The sequence below is a fragment of the Acanthopagrus latus genome, chromosome 23 (genome assembly GCF_904848185.1).
Source record: "Acanthopagrus latus isolate v.2019 chromosome 23, fAcaLat1.1, whole genome shotgun sequence".
Taxonomy (NCBI): Eukaryota; Metazoa; Chordata; class Actinopteri; order Spariformes; family Sparidae; genus Acanthopagrus; species Acanthopagrus latus.
The window spans coordinates 23,557,532-23,577,460 of record NC_051061.1 but is presented as its reverse complement, the minus strand read 5'-3'; the positions used below and the strand labels follow the sequence as shown (position 1 = coordinate 23,577,460).

The following is a 19,929-nucleotide window of genomic DNA, read 5'->3' as shown; positions in this document are numbered from 1 at the left end:
GAAGTCTGGTGACTTTCTTCACAGGCATCAAAAAAGTGTATACTGGTCACTGCATTTGTAAAATGTGACGTGTCTAGCATCAACCTATGACATGCCAGTGTGAACAGCACACTGTTTGTAAACACACCACTGAACTAGTAACCACAATATCACCAGACTCCCTTAAGAAATCGTGCAATTTTAGAAGTTATTGAGTGAGGAGAAACCTTTTCACAGCAAATTTTAAATCATTGGTGAATTCTTGTGAATTCAGCATTAAATCAGTTGTTTTGTAAAGTTGTTTTGTTACCTTGTAAAAAGTGTCAGTTTGTACCAGTCTGTCTGCTTCTGTGTCTTACCTGAGAGAAAGTCCCCAGACTCCCTTTAAAAATTGCTAAATTTTGAGAGTTGTTGAGTTTGGAGAAACTTATCAACTTTTTGAAACACCGTCTCTGACAAATTCTTAATTATTTGGGCTTTCTAGTGATTTCGGCAAATATTAAACTTTTATTTATGTCTTTGCATTGTTAATACCAGGTCTGAACAGCTTCTAAGAATCTGTTCAAGCCTTTCAGACCTCGACTGTGTTTCCTGATGGTTAGAGGCATATGTGGAGCAGTGGGGATGAACGTCAGAGGAGTTGTTGACTCATGCTTTCCATGACACTCATTTCTGGGTTCAAGGTGTGTTTGCATGTTCTCACAGCAGTGAAAAACTAGATCAGATTGACCTTTTTTAAGTGGCTTTTACGAGGCAGTTTGACAGAAGAAGCTAAGAAGAAGCACATTAATGGTTCATTAGATTTATGTCGTTATCTTCCCTTTTTGTTGCTGCCTGCTTGTGTCTTTCTCTGTGTTTTGGAATATTTCTAATGTGGGTCTTTATTCATGAGACGATACATTTAAAAGTCCAAATGAATCGTGCATTTTTGAGAATCATGATTTCCAAAACGAGTTCCAACACAAGTCATTCCTAAATTTGGCCATCTCTTCCTCTGCGCTGCCCTATTTACCTATTTTTAGAGACATATTGTTAATGGTGTTGTTGCCTGCGGGGCCGGCTCAATTTAGATTTGATTTGTGAACGTCTCTTATCTCACTTCATCAGATATTTCACTCTGATATTCCCACAAGAAGTAGAAGTGGAAAATAAGGAGAGAACGATTAATGAGTTGAAGTTCAAAGTTAAATTTTCCTCGTCTTCTTCCCTCCTCTTCATTTCAGAGGCGTTTTCAGTGTTACAGCGACTTCCTGATGACTTATTTGTGACCATGAAACTCACTTCACAAGGGAGGTCGAAGCCGTTTCCCTTTTAATAGGATATTAAAATAACATATATTTCCATTTCTGTTATGTAATGTACTGTACTAAATCCCTATTAAATGCCCCTGTACGAGGTAATAAAAGTGACTCCCCATATTATACACGATACTAAACAGCGGCAGCTTCTTTCTGTCTGTGCTCACAGTGAGGTTGCCCGGTCTGCTGTCCGTCAGAAGCAAACTGATGATGGATCGTGATGCGTTTCACAGCTACATGAAAGACCGGGCTCCGACGTGAAGACACATTTTGCAGCATTTTAGCCTGCGGCTCGGGGTAATTTGGAAATATTAGTTACAGTGCCGTGAAGGCCTGCATCCCTGCGGTCATGCAGGGCTCTCGCCTTGCTATCGCTTACTGCCAGTGGCGGCAGAGTACAGTCCGTCCTGTTTCTGCTATCTGCCACTGGGACGCTAATATGGCTCGTCCAGCGCCGTGGCACAGGAGACATTACGGAGCGTGGAGGAGGAGTTGTTTCTGCAGCTGACCGTGGTAAATTAGACCGAGAGAGAATTAATTTCCCTTCTTCTTCTCAACATATTGTTATCCTGGTTTGAACCTGGACTATATGTTAAAATCATTATATCATCATAGTGCTTTAGTTTGAACAGTAATTCATCCGTTGATCCACCACAGAACTACTTACACTGTGTTCAGCACCTTTTTGCTGGGCAATAATATACTACAGACTGATTTATGCTTATATTATTTGATCTATTTCTGCAAAACGCTTCATTTTATTCACCTTATTGAATGTTAATTGTTAAAAGAAAGATGTGACGAGTGAGTGACATGATTCATGAAGTCAAAACGTGCCAACTTCAGTTCATAAAATCAGTCATGTCATGAAGTATTGATCCAGAAGAGTGTCTCTGATTCTGACTCGACTCTGTCGGTCTCCAGTTTCTGATGTTGGCGTTGTGAATCAGCTAAAGTTAGATGAAGGGTTGTTTATGAGGCTGCCAGTCTCGTATGTTTTTAACTTCCATCACAGCCTAATTGAAGCGTTTGATAGAAACCCTCAGCCGTTAATTCATGAAAGAATCAGTGTACCCAGCAAAGCTGTAAATCTGTCACTTTTTTATTCCTCTTTAATGGACTCTGTGCTCTAATTTCCTTGTCAGTAATGAATTAGCCGAGGGGTCCGGTCGGACGTTTGAACCCCCCTGTGAGAGTTGAAGAGCATGATGGATGTGTGGCGCTCTGTGATGATCCGTCTGCCGGTCAGAGCTCTCGATCTTGTCTTGGCAAAGGCAGCCGGGTCGGGCCTGCCAGTCGGCCGGTGGATGAAAAGAAAAGGGCAGATGGTTAAGAGCCCGCCGCTGTGGAGAGTAAAGGCTGACGGGGAAAATTTCCTTCATGGTGTGATTAGTTTCTCTTTAATTAATGCTATTAATATTTTCCATCGGACCAGTAAGATGTGGCTCTGCTGTACAGGCCACGTGTCCCAGAAAAGAGATGGAGGGATGAGCAGAGCGGAGGTGTGGACCGGAGTGTATTTTAATAGAGATGACACCGCGGCGGTTCAGTCTGACACACATCCATCAGCCGCGTTTCACGACCAAGTGTTTGGACGGCCGATAAAGATGAAAAATGTGTTTGCTCGTCACCCGTCGACCTCGTGTTTGTTGATATTCGTCACGTCTTGACTCCACGTCTTGATCTTTTGTTTTTGAACGTTTTTGTCTTTCAGTCGGCGTCAACATGTTCTACATCTGCATAATCGTCTATCTCTACGGAGATCTGGCCATCTACGCAGCAGCTGTGCCGATATCCCTGATGGAAGTCGCCTGGTGAGACACTTTATCACGTTCATTTTTTAGTTTGATTGTGAAATATAAATTATATATCGATGGATTTATAAATTTTCCCCTTGAAGAACTTTTGTCTTCGTCTCATTGGCTCTTCTGCCCCCAAACATTGGTCCTTTTCTCACCTTCTGAACTCGAGATTAAGACAATAAAGCTCTGGTGACGGAGGCCTTCGGGCCTGCTGACCTTTTACCGGTGCTGCTGGCGTCCGAGTCCTGGTCACCTGCTTCCAGACACATTTTTATTACAAGTCAAGGCCAGACTGGGTGAGGAAAAAGTGTTTCATATAGTTAGATCCTGGACCGCAGAAACAACCATTTCCTCTTTGTTTTAGTGAGCTGATCTCAACATAAAGTTTCCAACAGTTTCAGGCAGTTTTTGTAAGTTTTAAAGAAAGTTTATTGTGCGATGTTTTTAAGAACTGACACTATTTAATCTCAGATACTTTTTCAGACTTTTGTGTTCAGTGTGAAGTAGAATTAGAGCCCAGACTCTTATATCAGGGGGCCAATACTGGGCTCAACAGATCAGATTGATTAATATCCTTGTATATGTTGACGTATTTGCACCAATATGAGCTAAATTTGTAAAAGTAAAAGTGGTTCTATACTGATCGGATCTTCCACCAGGACACATTGTTGTTGATACTTTAACTTCACCTTCAATAAGTATGTAAAACATTTAGATGCCCTCTGTTTCCTTTATTTCCTGTTTCATTGGTTTAACAATAATAAAAACCCCAGTTGTAGTTTTTTGAGTTTAAAAGTCACCCTGTAAACTCTCCCTTCTTCTTCTTCTTCTAATTGTTGTTGCGACAAAGCGCCTCCCTCATCCCGTCCTGAGGCGCAGCACACTGACGCTGTCTTATCGTATTAAATTCTCCTCCGCTGTGGTCCAAACCTTGCTAACCTTCCAGCAAGAATAAATGTGAGATGTAACTGAGACTTCAAAAGCGGTTTGCTTTGCCTGAAGGCACAGACCGCAGACTTCTCAGCAGAACGGGCAGAGCTGGATGATTTTACTGGAGCTCGGTCTGTCACGCAACACTGACGGTTTGTGATTACTTCCAAGAGATAAACAACCCCGGCCGCTGCTTTTCCTTCAGCTGATCCAACCCGATCGTGTCCTTATTATGTGTGAACTCAAACCTCTTACGTGAAAAGTAAAGGGTTAGTTTGGGTTAAACTTGAAGCCATGTTTGTTTGTGTTTTGTCCTGTTCAGTGGGAATCACTCCTGCAGCGCTGGAAGCGTCAAGTACAACGACACGGATCCGTGCTGGGGTTCCGTCACGAGGAAAGACGCTTACCGGGTGTTTCTGGTAAGTGTCGATTCCTTGTCCTTTCTTCTGCCGTGCTTCAGCATCACATGACGTCAAATTGTCGACCAGATTCTTGTGTTATTCTTTCTCCGGGTTGTTGTCCCGACACGAGGGGCATTAATGGCCTCCATTAGTAGATGCTTGAGCACAGTGATACGGTTGATGGGTGTAGTTCAGTAGAGAGAAAGTAGTTCCTACATGAAACTGCTCACATCAAGCTCTCTGGATTATCCTGAGTCACCTATTATCCCGATCTTACGATCAACTTATTGTGTTTTTTTTTTTATCATAATTTGCGACATAATCTATTATCGTCCCGTCCATAAAGCTGGGAGCTATCTGGTTCTGTTCTCCAACACTAAAACAGAATGTATATTTTTGATTTATGGGGCGAACTGTCTGTTTTTATATAAAATAAAGACTCCCTGGGTTTAGGAACGCTTCTGAGTGACCTACAAAACAACAAGTCAAAGTAATTACACGTCGACTTCCCAGCTGTGAAGACGACAGACAGTATAAGTTAATTTATCCGCTGAACTGTTTACATTTCGCAGAGACAAGGTCAAAGTTAATGATTGTTGTTGCTCAGTCAAAGCACAGCTCGTATTTTCTGGGGAATTCTCCTGTTTTGAAAGGTATTCTGAGGTGATGAAGCCGCTCGCCCGCACATACACCCTCTTATCTCCCCGTTTTGAACGAGGTGCAGCACGTCCAGCCGTGCCTGAATCTCCGACATCGTTTTCTGTCGGTTTTTTTTTTGAATCCTTCCTTCGGTTAAAACTTCCTCCTCAGCCCACAGGAAGTGAGCGTCTGCGTGTGTGTCCTTGAAGTCTTAAACGGGCCAAACTCTGTGATTTTCTACTCCGGCTTTAACTTTGCACAGCGACAGTGATAGATGTGCTGATCTCCTCCTGTATAATTTCTCAGCCTCGCTCTCTCTCACTCTCTCTCACTCTCTCTCACTGTTTCCTATCCTTGCTTGTATTTTAATAGAATGAGCAGACCCCAAATAATTTGCCAGTGAATTAACTCTTCCCCTTTTTATCTCTCGGGGGGATAAGCCTCTTACTGTGTGTAAGCAAATTGAAATAATGCTGATTTGTAATCTCTGGTCAATTTGTTGACACTTGCAGTTTTTGCAGACTCATTTCCGCAGTTTCATCATGAACCCTCGGGGAAATAGATATCTAACACTACACAATAGTTTTACCAGTGAACTCTGATTGGTAGGGATGCGCTGATCTCCCTCTTCTTTTCTCCGACTGTACTAATTTATACAAGTCCTGCACCAGTAGCATCATCTGAAACCTCTCTTGTGGCGTTACAGTGCATTAAACTCAGAACAGGAAGAAAAGACGTCACGTTCTGCTTGTTTTTTACATTTAACAGTCATTGTTTCTGTTTTTAATGGCCTTATAAATCTCTTCGTTCAGTGTAGTTAAATGTGTCGGCGTTGTCAGAAGAACTTGCGTCAGTTTTGTAAAAAATAAGCAATTTTCGATTGAGAGACTCCAACTGTGTTTTTAATTGTGCAAACAGTCAAATGTTTCAGCACTTCTGAGTCAAAGTGAAGAGTAACAAAAGCTATTTCTTCTGTGAAGTGTTTTCAAATGTTTATAAAGACTTTACACAAGCTTTCCGAATGTTTGTCGCCTCTGGCTGATGACCAGTCAGCGTAATGCGTTTGGTATTGATGGATCAAATTGGATTCCCCCCTACAGATAAGCCTTTAATGATATTTGTCACAGTAATATTTCCCCAGAGATGAAAAAAAAAAGTTCTGTTAATATTTTAATCAACCAGTTCCTCTTCGCTGTCGACTTCGTAGTCTTCGTCTCAGCTAATCAGAAGCCAGTCGAGCCAACAAATTAACTGTCTAAGTTAAAGTTATTGTCCAATTAGTTAGAAAAACATAATTAGACTGTATTTATTTCGTCTCAACACTCAGTTTTGCACAGCAGCGGCGTCTGTCTGTGTCTCGTCTTTAACAGATTCTGATGTCGTTGAACATGACGTACTTGTTTGATGATTGTTTTTGTCTTTGCTGATCCATATTTCTGTCCTGGAAATCTTCTTCTTTCTGTTTTTTTTTGTCCTGGTTGACCTCCTCTTAAATAAATCAGAAATCGTTGAGCTGTGATGAAACATTCAGCACTTCCTGTTAGGATACTGTACAGTCTCCACTGTGTGTGTGTGTGTGTGTGTGTGTGTGTGTGTGTGCCGTCACCGGGTCAGAGGTTCTGGCCCAGAGACACTGCCCCGACTCTGAACGATGAGTCTAAATGATTGACAGTCTCTCATCAGCTGTGCTGTAGTGGAGAGAGCAGTCAGAATCTGCCCCACCCAGCATCCACCTTTGTATTCTCAGTGTCACATCGGGGGGCTGAGCTGGAGGGACAAAGTGCCTCCTTCTGCCACAGAACCGACCCGAGTGTCTGTTTTAGTAACGGGCCATTTTCACTCGGGTCTTTCAGAGGTGCAGAGGGTCAGTCAGAGAAGCCTTGCTCAAAATTGCTATGGATAAAAAAAAAATAGCCTTGAAGGAAAATACCCTCACACAAATCATTAATCTGCAGTGAAACTGTTTGTCTCAGCCTTCGCAACAAACACAGCAAAGCTGTTTATATTTTCACACTGATATTCAACACTTTATCGACGATCGTATTAACATGATTGATTGAGTTGGTCTTGGTTAGATCAACCGAACACTGACAAGAAACCCTTAAGCCTGAAACACGCCGGGCCAACGGTTGGCTGTCTGAAGTGTTTGTGGAGACTCGGCGAGGTCGGGAACAAATCTGTTCCGTGTGTTCAGCTTCAGACACCACGTGGGCAGAAGTCTGAGAACGTTGGCATTGGTTGTGTGCTAGCGAATCAGCGCCGTGTGTTGGAGGGGCTGAATACTGTGTGCGCTTTGTTTTTCTGTGCACTCCGCTCCGTCATTTCCTGCTTTCATGTTTTGGATTGCAGAACGTACACGCTGCTGTGTAACTGACAGCCGTCGAAGCGGTTTGTTTCTGCTGAACGGGTCAGACGAGAGGCAACAGAGAGGTCAGATAAAGGCAGTTTATCCTTTATAAACCTCATCATGTACATAATATACATTAGAAGTATGAAAAATAAATCAGATGAGTAAAATACTACCAAACACAGTATATAAGAACCTCGTCCTGCAGACAGAGATGAGTTCACTGATGCCTCTCACATGAGTTTATGACAAATGATTCATGAGTTATGGAAAGGGGCTGTGACAGAGCTGCCTGTGTATGTCTATTCTACAAAGTTCAGCGACAGTAATTTGTGAAAGCTTCGCACGTCTTGTTGGCCGATTGACAGTTAGTCAGCTGTCCTTGGCTTGTGACCAGCCTTTCCATGAAAGTCTGTGCATCCATTTGGAAGTTATGTCCCATTTTGTGACAGGCTCGTCTGATTGCCCAACTCACTTTTCAGCCAATTGGCATGAAAACAAACACACACCTTCACAAACATCCACTTGACCTCCACGCCAAATTTCTGTCTCCAAGGGCGAAAAACTTCAGCTGCCAAAGGGCTGCGGACAGAGCGACCTATGGTCACTGCTCATACTTAACAAATAAATCCTACCAAATGATTGCACTTTATATTTTGTATGAGAGACACATGCAACATATATACTGTGACAGCTAAACAATCAGCAGCTGCATGTGCTTGATTCTTCCCAGTGTAGTTATTTAGTTTTCCTTGTCCGCATTGCTGAGCCTGAATTCTAAAAATCTTTATTCACCTCCTCTTATTCAATTTGTTCTGTAGGAACAGAGCTGTATAAGCAGCGGGGATTATCGGACATTGGCCTGCAGCAGTGTTGTCTTTTTGCCAGAGCGTGATAAGGGAGCCGCTTGCTCGTGTCCAGGGGAATCACTGAGAGTGATGCTACAGACGTTACTGCAGCCATAACATTTTTAGAGTTTGGAAAATGACGGGAGATTAAAGAGCAGCCTGATTATGGTGTTGCTCTAAGGAGTTTTAATCCATGTGAGGGTGATTGGAGCACAGAGAGTGAAAGAGAGGAGAAGAGACAGGGAGGGAGGTTGATGTCAGAGGGATGTGGACAGAGACGGAGAGTTGTCGTCCTGCAGGGAAAACCTTTTTCCTCATGAGTTCAGAAGCTTCCACTGACTGCTCTCCTACAGCTGGACTTCATCCTGACCCGACAACCTGTGGAGGTTTTTAGGTATCTGTTGGCCCAGATTCTGTGAATCAACAGATCAAATTCTTTAAGCTTTTAAAAATGTTTGTTTTTTGTTATTATACTGAAGCAACCAGGTTCCTGCTGCGTCCAGGTTCTTGCAGCAGCTGTATCAATAGCTGCGACCAGTCCAGTTCACTGAAATGTCTTTTTTGTTCAAACATAACAACAAAACAAAGAAAACAAAAAGCAGCGAGTCCTTAAATGCACATTGATCATGGGACTGTTGTCTTCTTTGTTAAACAGCCATCATTATGGTGATGCTGAAGCAGTTTATTCACATTTTGTTTTGCTGTGTTCGCTGTCCTCCTTCCTCACTCTGGACTAGATTATTCTGGGTTTTAAACACAGTTGGAAACATTTGGGATTATGTAAATGTGACTAAAGATGATTTTTTTTTTTTGACATTTTAATACAGAAATGTTGGATATATTATCTCTAAACTTTATGAGCTCTAATTCATCCTTTTCATAATAAATCACTTTATAAAATGAAATGGATTCCCAGAATTTCGTACAGATTAATTTACTGATGATTAATAGATTGATTAGACACTTTCAGCACTAATCTGTCTCATCCTCAGAGTTTCTTGACCTTATTCGTTGGTTCTCCGTCTGTCTGGACTTTCACGTGTGAATATATTCAACAGTTTTGGCAGGTTTCCCCCAGATGGCTGCTCTGCAGCGATTAGGGTGCTTTGTTCGCAGTGGACAGCAGATTGTGGGTTATTTTTAGGTTTGTGAACAGCTGTCCCGGTACAGATGAGTAGACCTTTACCAACAACAACAGCACTCCTGATAGACACTAAGGAAATGAGGAGGGAACGTTCAGCCTGAAACCCGGTTTGGTTCATTTTTCATCGCTGACACAAATCCTCTAAAAGGTTGAAAAAAGAAAAATACCCAGGCTGGTGTTTTTCTTCAACCTGTTGCTGAAAGTTTGTTTTCCACAGATCGCCTGACTCGTGTTTCTCAGCTTCAGCTCTTGGAGGGCATGTTTGGATTTAGTGTGTTTTCCGGCGCCACGTTTTCTTTTTAGCTCCTCACCTCCGGCCCCGTCCTTCATCATGTGTCAGTCACACCAGCTGAGTGTCAGTCTTGACACTGACGCTCAGCCTATAGGGACACTGCGGGTATATGTGTGGCTGTCACACATTTTAAAGAAACAGTTAATGCAGGAATAAAGATTTGGTCATCATCATCGCCTCAGTCCCATGCTGATGGAAATACCTGAACATTAGAACACCTGAACAAAGTGCATGTATACTTTAGCGACTCTCAGTACACCTGGGTGGCGTTGACGATCTGTACAGTCGTTTGTGGGGAAACGCCGTCAAATAAAAGGTATTTTTGATCTGCTGGATGCAGATTTCTACTTGGATTGACATCAAATTGTACTAACTCGTAGATATCAGCCACCTAAATATGGCTTCATCAAGATCCGCTGCTTCTGTTGTTTCGGAGAGTCCTGCATCGCTGTATTTTAATTTATGGGTGAACTGCTCCTTTAATTTAGCTGGACTCTGCACGTTATTCACAGCCTGTATTGTGTAGTGTTCAGTTTCTCCTCGGCTCTCAGAGGCCGCGAGCCGCCACAGAATGATGTTATAATGCACATCTCACCCTCATTACAGTCACATTGTCACTTTTATGAAGACCTAAGTGCTGAATTCACAGAGACAGACTAATTACTCATGATAATAAGGCCCGCAGCAGCCTGGGTTGATATTTCATCAGGTCACATCTTTGACTTAATCAGTATTGACTTGACACATCAGCACTCTCAGCTGTGGACATGTCACAACAGCCATTTTCCTCATCGCAGCTTCTGAAAGCTCTTAAGAAGATCAATTGACCGTGATTTGCTCCGCCGCTGATTGATTCTCGTGTTTGTTGCCTGACTGGACGACTGAGGGCTTTTCTTCTCATATCTACGATATTTGTTGATGGCTTTGGGGGGTGTGAAAGCGAGATGACGGGTGGCCATTGCATAACAGTGTTGATCCTCGGCCTTTACGCTGCTTTGATTGAAAAGATTAAGCGGCCGTGTAACAGTGGGGTCTTACTGAGTTTTTGTTCGGCTCCAGCAGAGATTCCAGAGACCTCAATTAAACTTCTCTGTCCTTGATTGTCCCCTGCTAAGTTTTCTTTTTGAATTTGACTGCAGGGGCTTCGTCACAGTGGCTAGCCAAGCAGTGGTCGGTGTACTCCGCCCTGCTGGACAGCCGGTACAATTTTAAACGGCTGATTTATTGTCCTCCCAGTATGTGGGAAGTGATGGAAAATCAATGCCGCATATGAGCTCAAAGACATTTTATGCTTACGCTGCATTGTTCACTGCTTATCTTCATGCAGATGTTTCAATTATAGCGTGTTTCTATTGGGCCGCACGCTGTCTCATGTATTGAAATGGAGTTAATTTGAAGTTGTTGCTCGTCCCCTAAGAGTTCAGAAATGACCCGGCCTGCCACTTTCCTCAATACTGAGCTGATTGATTAATTAACTGACTAATAAAGATTTATTCCAGGAGGGATTTCAGCGACCTCGATGCCCGTTCCCTGCAGGGGCCTCCTGCCATCCTGTTACTGCAGTGTTTTAGCCTGTTGCACACGTGAGTCATATAAGTTGTTTAGTTTAATATGTTTGTCCACAAGCACAATGGAGCCTCTTCAGCTGCAGCAGTGTCGTGTTTAACTGAGAGTGTAAAATTTTCCTGCATGCATTTTTTCTTTAAACCTTTATTGACTAAGAAATAACTGGAGTGGTAAAGTGAAACTAAAGTTGAGTCTGATAAACTTAACTAATAATAAAGTCGTTATCAGAAAATGGTGACAAAGACCAAGATGACGTCCGCAAATACCTGGAAGACAGTTTTCTGTCATGGAAGATGGAAGAACCCAGAAAATATTCACATTTAAGAAGCTGATGTTGGAGGATATCCAATCACTCTTACACAATAAGATTAAAAACTCTACTAAAAGCTCTAGTTACACAAATTTAGAGGATTTTTTTCACAGATTTTTGACTTTTTTGTGCTTTAAAAATGTATTTGATTATCAAAACGGTTGACAATTAACTCAGTAGTCTTTAGGTTACAATTTTAGCTTCATGTTTGTCTTCCTAACGAGTTTATAAATCAGGATATCGTCTGACTACTTCTGTCTCTTGCCCTGTCGGACTTGTTTGTCGTTTGTCTTCATATTTAAGTCTCTCGTTGTTTTCCCTCCCAGTGGCCTCTGAGATTTACAACCTAAACCGTTTAAATCCTGATAATGAAATAACTGCTCTGAGTATGTACTCATGTCTGAAGCACTCGTGTTAGACGTGGACATTAAGGAGGTATATAAATATATAGTATAGTGTAGTATAGTGTGTATATATACCTCCACATACCTCCCCATGAGGGCCTGAGCTGTGGGGGAGACGACGACTGTGCAGATGGTTTAATGGAGATTATCGCAGCAGGAAGAAGTGTTTGAGCTGCGATCCACACGGGGGGAGTCCTCTCCACGCAGCAGCAGGACGCCGTTTCAGAGCAGCTGATCGGGAGGACGGGGAGGAGGCGGCGTGGTGCTGCTGGCACTGGGATGACTGGTGCAGACTGGTGATGAGGGAACAGTCGTCGAGGAGACGCGGAGGTCACGGAGAAAATGACTGATTGGCTCCGGTTAGACGTCGGCAGTTCTTCAGCCCAGTTTGTCGCCGCCTGATAAACTGAATGATTAATTTGTTTGTACTAGATCATGAATATACTCGTCCGTCGTGCTTTTATTCAACAGTGGTGCCTTTTTCTGCGTCACACTGAAGTCTTCTGTCAGAGATCTCTTCTGCTTCAGCACGTTCAAGGGCACCGTGAGTGTGTTTGGCCTTGATGAGGCAGCCGTGCCAGGAAAAATAACAGCGTCAGTTATTTTTTTTTTCCCACAGAAATGTCTGAAACCAACAAATGTTTACGGTCAAGTGAGAAATCTCTGTAGCAGCTGCAGTGATTATGACTCGAGGAGGAAGTGGTCTGATGTCGTTGACCTGGAGGCCTGAGTGGGTCAACAAAATGTAGAAGTTTGAAACAATAGTTAGGTGATTGTTTCCTGTTGTTATTATGGAAAATTAAAGGATATATTGTTTCTGTCTGACGCTACGCGAGTTGTGTTTGTGCCTGAACCACAACAAAACTTCATTACATGCAAAATTATTGATTATTGAGTCTGTTTGGGCATCATGGCCATCACCATTTTGGCCGTTTTGGAGCCAGAAGTGATCATATCTGGACGAGGATATCCTGATCGGATCTGACAGAGAACTTGAGGATGTGGTCGTGGTAGAGACGTGTAAATCAAAAGGTGTCCTGCTCTATCGCCTGTTTTACTCTGTATGTGACCTCGATTTACAAACTGAAACCAGTGGATGGAGAATTCACCAAGTGTGAAGGTGGTTATCTGGTCCAAGGTCGTCTCAGAGTGATGTAATGGTCTCGCTCGCTGAAGGCAAGTTAGCGTGATTTGCGTGAAATCTGCACGAGTTCACGTCCACGTTTAAAATGTGGGCTGCACAATCGGCGTCCACACTGAGACCCGGTGTAACCTTTAGCTCATTATGTGTCGGGCTGCGTGTTTGTGTATTTATATGCTGCAGGCTGACACCTCTTGAATTGATTGGGTAGTCGGGTCACGGCGCCGTGGAGTCGCTCCTTAGGGAGCTGCTGCTTAAGTGCTGCCCACCGACCCGCCGTGCCCGAAAATACAATATCCAGTCGTTTTCAATTACATCTTGACGTATTGTGTATTCGTATCTGTTGATTTATTTTTTCATAAAGTCCATCATCAGTTTAATTTGGGGGGGAAAGTCCCTTGTGCTATAATCCTCCTCCTCCTCCTCCTCTGTCTCCTTTTTACAATACTTTGGATGAAGGGAGGAGTGAAATAACCATCGTCCTATTAAACCACTGGCAAATTATCGTTTCTCATTTCCTCCCCAGATACGTCCCAAGCCCGTCATAAATCTTCGCCGTGTGCTGTTGCTCGTTATTTTTACCCACGTAGGTGCGTAATGGATTCTTTTTTGAGGCGCAGAAACGGCACATTAGGAGTTTTAATTAGGTGAACGTCTTAGGAAACAGCAGCTTGTTCAAAGTCATGAAGTCTGCAGCGAACGGATGCTCGTCAGTGTTCACTTTGACAAGTCGCTGCCCTTTGCTTTCACCAGAGATGGATGCCTGCGAATACATGTTTTTAAATACAGCTGCAACAAGGTTTTCTTTCCACATTAGAAGCAGAGTTCATTCTGGACACGTCCCACTAACATCTGGCTTTTATCTTCTATTTGTAAAAGGTGTGATTGGAGCTCATTCCAGGTCAGATGACTCTGCAGAATCACAGGTATATAACTGGAAGTGATTTTCAGCAAGTTCTCTCGACACTGGATCTTAAATAACTTTCCGTCCGTCTCCGTTCAAGCTGCACTAGAACATTAATTAGTCAGCATTCAGTTTGGAAGTAGAACTAAAATAAAGTACATTTAAAATGCGATCAGCTTCACCTGGTCCCTGTTTTCTGAATGAAACAAACACGTCAGCTGGGATTTAGAAATGAATGATTCGCTTGTTTTGTTTTTGTGCGTTTGAAGGTTAAATATTCGACTTTGGCTGCCACTACATGTCGCATTAGAGCAGCAGCATCTCAGACCAAAGCAAATGCATGTGGCGTTCATTCAAGAAAGTTAGAAAACAAAACAAAAAAAAGGCAATATATGCAAACATGGATGAATATTCTGTTACTGTACAGCCTGTGTCTCACTTACAGTGTTTCTGTTTTTAGAATACTCTCGTCTGACGAAGTTTGTAATTATTATGGTGACATTTATGTTGGATCTTATTTACAAACTCTGAATAAAAGTTGAGTAAAGATGATGAAGAAGAGTCACAAAAACTGTCTTCCATCTTTGTGATAGTTAAACGTGCGTTAGCTTGACTAGTTTATACGACGTGTCATCAAAACGTGTCGGGAGGCAAAATTATTGATAGCTGTTCCACATGACCTGCGAAAGGTCATCGAACAAACTCGTCTTCTTCAAGCTAACATGTGTTCAAGTATCGTAAAGATGCTCCGTGTTCTGCCTCTCAACCATTTTCCTCCGTTTTTGCTCCTCTTAATTATCTTTTCGCCCAACTGTTATTCAGAGTTTGTAAACAGGATCCATGTAAATGTGACCTCGCTGCTGGAAGGTGAGCGCGCTCTGTCCAAAGACCTTTCGCTGTTATTAAAAACCGCGGAGGTGGAACATCGTAATCACCTGCTAAATCACACTGCAGATGACCAGTGTGTGATTAACTTTTTACACACAAGCAGTCCAGCACACTCATTAATTCTCTTCGCGTATTGCAACAGTCTTTTGTTGACAGTTAAAATATTGGTCTGATTTAGTAACGCTGCAGTGAAATGAAGGCGTCTCTGCTCAGAACTTTTTCCTTCAGGCAGCCTAAAGTTAATTTAAGTGCTTGGCTTGCCTTTTTTTTTTTTTTCAGCACGGTGACCCGAGTCAGGACACTTGGCAGCCTTTTGTTTAATCTAAATCTCAACTTGTATCACAGTTTAAAATATCCCGACCTGAACTTGGTCTCCGGGAACAGGATGATGCATTCTCCTTGCATCTCCGCCCTCACTTTATCCCTCCTCCACCTTTCCTTTTGTCTGAGTTGTCTTCCTTCCCCTCATTAGAGTCCTATCTTTAATCGCGTGGAGGCCTGGCGGTCTCCGGGGCCACATACCTAATTAACAATATAGGCCTCTGCGTTGGATGTGTTTTAGTTTCCACCAACTGCAAATGAGATGAAAGGAGCTGTGAGAGTTCGTCTGTAGATGATCGTCAAATCTGGTCACGTAGATATTAGTAGTTCTGGAGGTGTTTATTCTCATACTCAGTTTAGTGTCGTCAGTTTCCATCACTTGTTTTTCATCTACACTTTAATTGTGGGAGGATTGTGTCCCTGGTGTTCAGGGAGGAAAACACAACTGTGAATGCTTTGTTGGCACTGAAGCCACATTTTCCTTGCCGGGGTTTGTTTTGCATGAAGCTGTGAGTCAATGGCAACAACAACCGATATGCAAACATGCATACTCATCAATTTTCTTAATGCATTGTTAATAAGTGATCCATATTTTGTGTGTTTTCCAGCCCCCACTGTTTCTGAGTGCAACACAGCTGTTGTAAATATGAATACTAATGTAACTTTACGTTTACTACAAACAAAACTTGGCACATTTCAACCACGTTATGTCTGGAAAAACCTACGTCACAACGCAAACGTGAAATCCTGAATCCTGAACAAACGTCCTCCTGGCTTCTGTTTGGAGAAACACCACCTGTGAGTGAGCGAATGTACATTTACTCACTTACACTGAAGGCCAAAACACACTGGCAGTGCACAGGATTGTCCAAACAGACTGTTATTATCTGTGTGAGCACCGGTGGACGAGGCACCGACGTCCTGTTGTCATTGACGGGTGGAAACAGCAGCGCTTGTTATTTTCTAACAGCGTCCAGATCTCTGAGAGTCTCAGTGAGGTAAACATACTGTAACTCTCTGAATTCACTTGGATTTGTGTGTGTCTTCTGGCTTCACTGGGCTTTTTCTTTTTTTGCTTTCCTATGCCGGTACGAACACTTGGAAAAATTTCACATACGTTTCTGCCAGACAAGAAGTCGAACAAAGCGGCTGAAGGTCCTCCTGTGATTTGAACCGTCTTCCCGTCGGACCTGACAGTCGGTCCACCGCCTGCTTCACTGGTTTCCTGAAGTCTGCTGCTAGTCGTTCTGAGAGAGAGCGAGCATTACGTATTCATCTATACTGTATGTGTGTTGGTGCAGCTGAATATCTATAGCTTCACGGCGACCCAGAGACCCAGAGGGGGAGGAGGGCAGCGTCCAGAGCTGACAGAGTCGGTCGCTTCAGAGACGGATGGAGAGGCGCCTGTTGGCAGCTGATAAGCCCTCAGTTTAACCGTCGCTTCGCTTCATGAAACACAGAAATATGCACACGCATTTAGATAAATTAACATAGCATTGACCTTAATTCTGTCATCGGTTAATAGTATTTATAACAGACTCATTTTTTTACAGAGTTAGACAAGTGTTTCTGCCCGTCAGATTTTAGGGACCTGCAGAGGTTGAACTGATTTAGATCCACAGTTTTGACACCTGTCAGTCGTGTTGAAACAACACCTGGACGCACAACGTAACACGGCAGATGGCGGCTGATTTGTCGACGGAAAAAAACAGTGTTCCAACATTTTCTTCAAGATGTTTGCAGGAGGTCGACTCGTCTGTTTCTCTCGCTGCCCTCGTCTCTTGCTGTTGAATCTGGTCATTTTTCTAATTTCTCTCCAAAAGCTTTTCAAACAGGCCAAGTCTTAGAAAAACAGGTCAAGACCTGCTGGCACGGCTGTGTTTGTGTTTTTCCTCAATCTTCTGTCATTTGAATTTACACTTCTGCTTTTACTGCCAAGGAAATAAAAAAAAAAAAAAAAGTGGAGTTGAATTTCTTGATAACTTATGTAGTGATTTTTTTCAAGCATCACTTGGATTTAGTTTCTTTTCCAAGTGGAAGCATTTGTAGAACGAGATTTGTTCAAGGTACATTGGAAAATTAAAAAATCTTTTTTTCACTTTCTATGATAAATGACTTTCAAACCAGCCCAGTGTTTGTTTTTTGAAGGTTAATCTGGCACTTATTTTCTTTTTTAAACCCTTTTTTTTAAAATTATGACTGCCAGAAAATAGTCTGAGAGACTGGAACAAGAAAAAATGTTGCATTTCTCAATAGTCGGTTAATCCACATCTTCATCGAGCGATCATTTCAGCGTGACCCTCTTTCCCGACTTGTATTCATCTTCTTATTAATTATTCTAAATTACGGTTTACTGTCACTTCACGATGGCATTCGTACACAAGGTTAACCACCCACACAAGAAATCAAAAAACTAGGATGGAAACTTATATCTTAATTGGCGTCATTAACTGAAATATGACTGGTCGGATCATCTCCCTCATTCTTTATTTTTTTTTTAATTGATTTATGTTAATCAAGTCGGCGCGATGGAGACGTTTGCAGGTGATTAATGGCGCTGAAGGTAGACACTCGTTCATCCTGACAAAGCTCCAATATGGTGGTAAGTGCGTCGTGTTGCCTCCGAGGCAGCAGGTCTCTGTGTTACCTGCCCCGCGATAATCATGCTCGTGTTTGTCTTACTTCCTCCTCCTCGCCGCTGCCTCGCTGTGCGTTCACTGAATCACTTGACTTGTTATTGCCATCATCAGGGTTTGTACGTATCTCCTGGGCTTTTATGGCCTATTTTATACCGTTTCTATTCCATACCGCCGTGGTCAAGTTACCCCTCAAGTCTTTCATCATACATGTCACAAACCCAGGCAATGAATTGCCCCATAACATCCAATATTACGTCGTGTGTGTGTGTGTGTGTGTGTGTGTGTGTGTGTGTGTGTGTGTGTGATGTAGTCGAAGCTGCGTTTTTCTTTTTCCCAGCGTCACGGCAATTTATCTTGTTTTGCATCATTAAGATGAAATATCGCGTTGGAAATCTAAATAATCTGTCTTTTTTTTTAGACTTTGATACCTGTCTCTGTCGTGGACACACACACACACACACACACACACACACACACACAGACAACACTGCAGAGATGTGAGTCATTAAACTGTGTATCGGATACTTGGCTCATTTTCTTTCTGCTGATTAATTTCAATCAGTCCTAATGAAAAGAAAAGCAAATTGTGGATCATTCTCATTGGGAATATTTCTTAATTTCTGTCAAACTGTCTGCAGGATGAAGAAAGTAATAGATTGCTTGAGTATTCTTTACACATTCAAGGACTCAACTCAAGGTCTTGATTAACATGAAATGATGCGTGCAGTCATAGACGCCTGGAATTATTCAGTATCTTTTATTTTTACAGCTGCTCTGCTGGTGAGGAAACGGATCTGTGTTTCAGCTGGTGTAGAGACGTCTGCATTGCAACTTCATGTGTTCCTGCTGAGAAATGCATCTTTTCTTTAATCACAGCCGGCGTTTATGTGTGTTTTTATAGCTTACTGAAAGAGGCGGAGGTGCAGTAAATCATGCTACATATCTGCATGTGACTGGGAACATTGTTTTATTCTTCACACTTGAGGTCTCGTACTAATTACAGTCAGGAGGAGGAGGAGGAGGAGGAGGAGGAGGAGGAGGAGGAGGAGGAGGAGGAGGAGGATTCAGTTGGAATAAAAAGGATTCAGATGTCAGAATTAGTGTTGTTCCAGGTCCATTATCCCAAACTGTTGTACTCCCTGCTTATCACTTCCTGTTTCTTTTCAGTTTTCTGTCGCTGTTTGTTGAGGTTTAAGGAATTAAAGTCCCAAGAATACGTAGTTAGATCCAGGATGTGAGTATAAAATCGACCCTTTCACAACATTGACCACGTGTTTGAAAGCCTGTCTTCGCCCGTGTGTGTGTGTGTGTGTGTGTGTGTATATTTCCTGTCCTTCCTCCCCCGAGTCGCTAAGCTGTGACATCACTAAAGCGTGATTGGTCGGTTTCGATGACGGCTCAGGGGCAACAAACACCATCGACATCAACAACAGACTATATTTATCAGATATTGTATTAAGTCTCAGGGAAAATAAGTTGAGATGCTACAAAGAAAAGGACACGTAACGCAACAAGCAGCAATTTTAATGTTGATTATATTCTGATTAATTGTTTAGTTTTTGTTCTCAAATGTCAATTTTCCGTCACAGAGGCAGAAAGAAGTCAGAAAATATTCACGTTTAAGAAGCTTGAGAGATTTTTCTGTCTTTAAAAGTGACAAAACCTGATCAATCGTTTGTTCAAATAGGTGCTCAGCCGGTGACGATGATTGATTCCTCTCATTGCGTTTACGAGTTGGACAGGAACTGATGCGACTTTATTCACACCAGTGTCGTTATCGATTCTGCTTATCGGTCCAAAGTTCGTTTGATAAACATCAGCTGGACACTCGATCCAGATCCAGTTCATCCTGGTAGAAAACCTGATCAACATCATCATGACCTTTAACCTTGAATCACATCCAGCTTCCCTTTGCTTTAATCAGCAGAATAATTAGTTTTTTAGACTTTAAAGTGACAGCGAATGAGAATGACAAAGGCAGCGAGGTGAAATGAACGAGTGACGGCATGCAGGACATTTAGTTTCTGTGAACTCTGTGTGGAGTGAAGATTAACATCAGACACAAATGGCTGGGGG

General features: G+C 42.5%; 1 protein-coding gene across 2 annotated transcripts in view; it reads left to right on the top strand.

Moving 5' to 3' along the window:
• Positions 1 to 19,929, top strand: part of tmem104 (transmembrane protein 104) — a 57,423-nt gene that overhangs the window by 12,520 nt on the left and 24,974 nt on the right. For both annotated transcript variants that reach the window (XM_037089243.1, XM_037089244.1), the window contains exons 7-8: positions 2,992 to 3,091; positions 4,332 to 4,428. In XM_037089243.1, the coding sequence (XP_036945138.1) occupies positions 2,992 to 3,091; positions 4,332 to 4,428 (197 nt within the window). The remainder of the gene's footprint in view (positions 1 to 2,991; positions 3,092 to 4,331; positions 4,429 to 19,929) is intronic.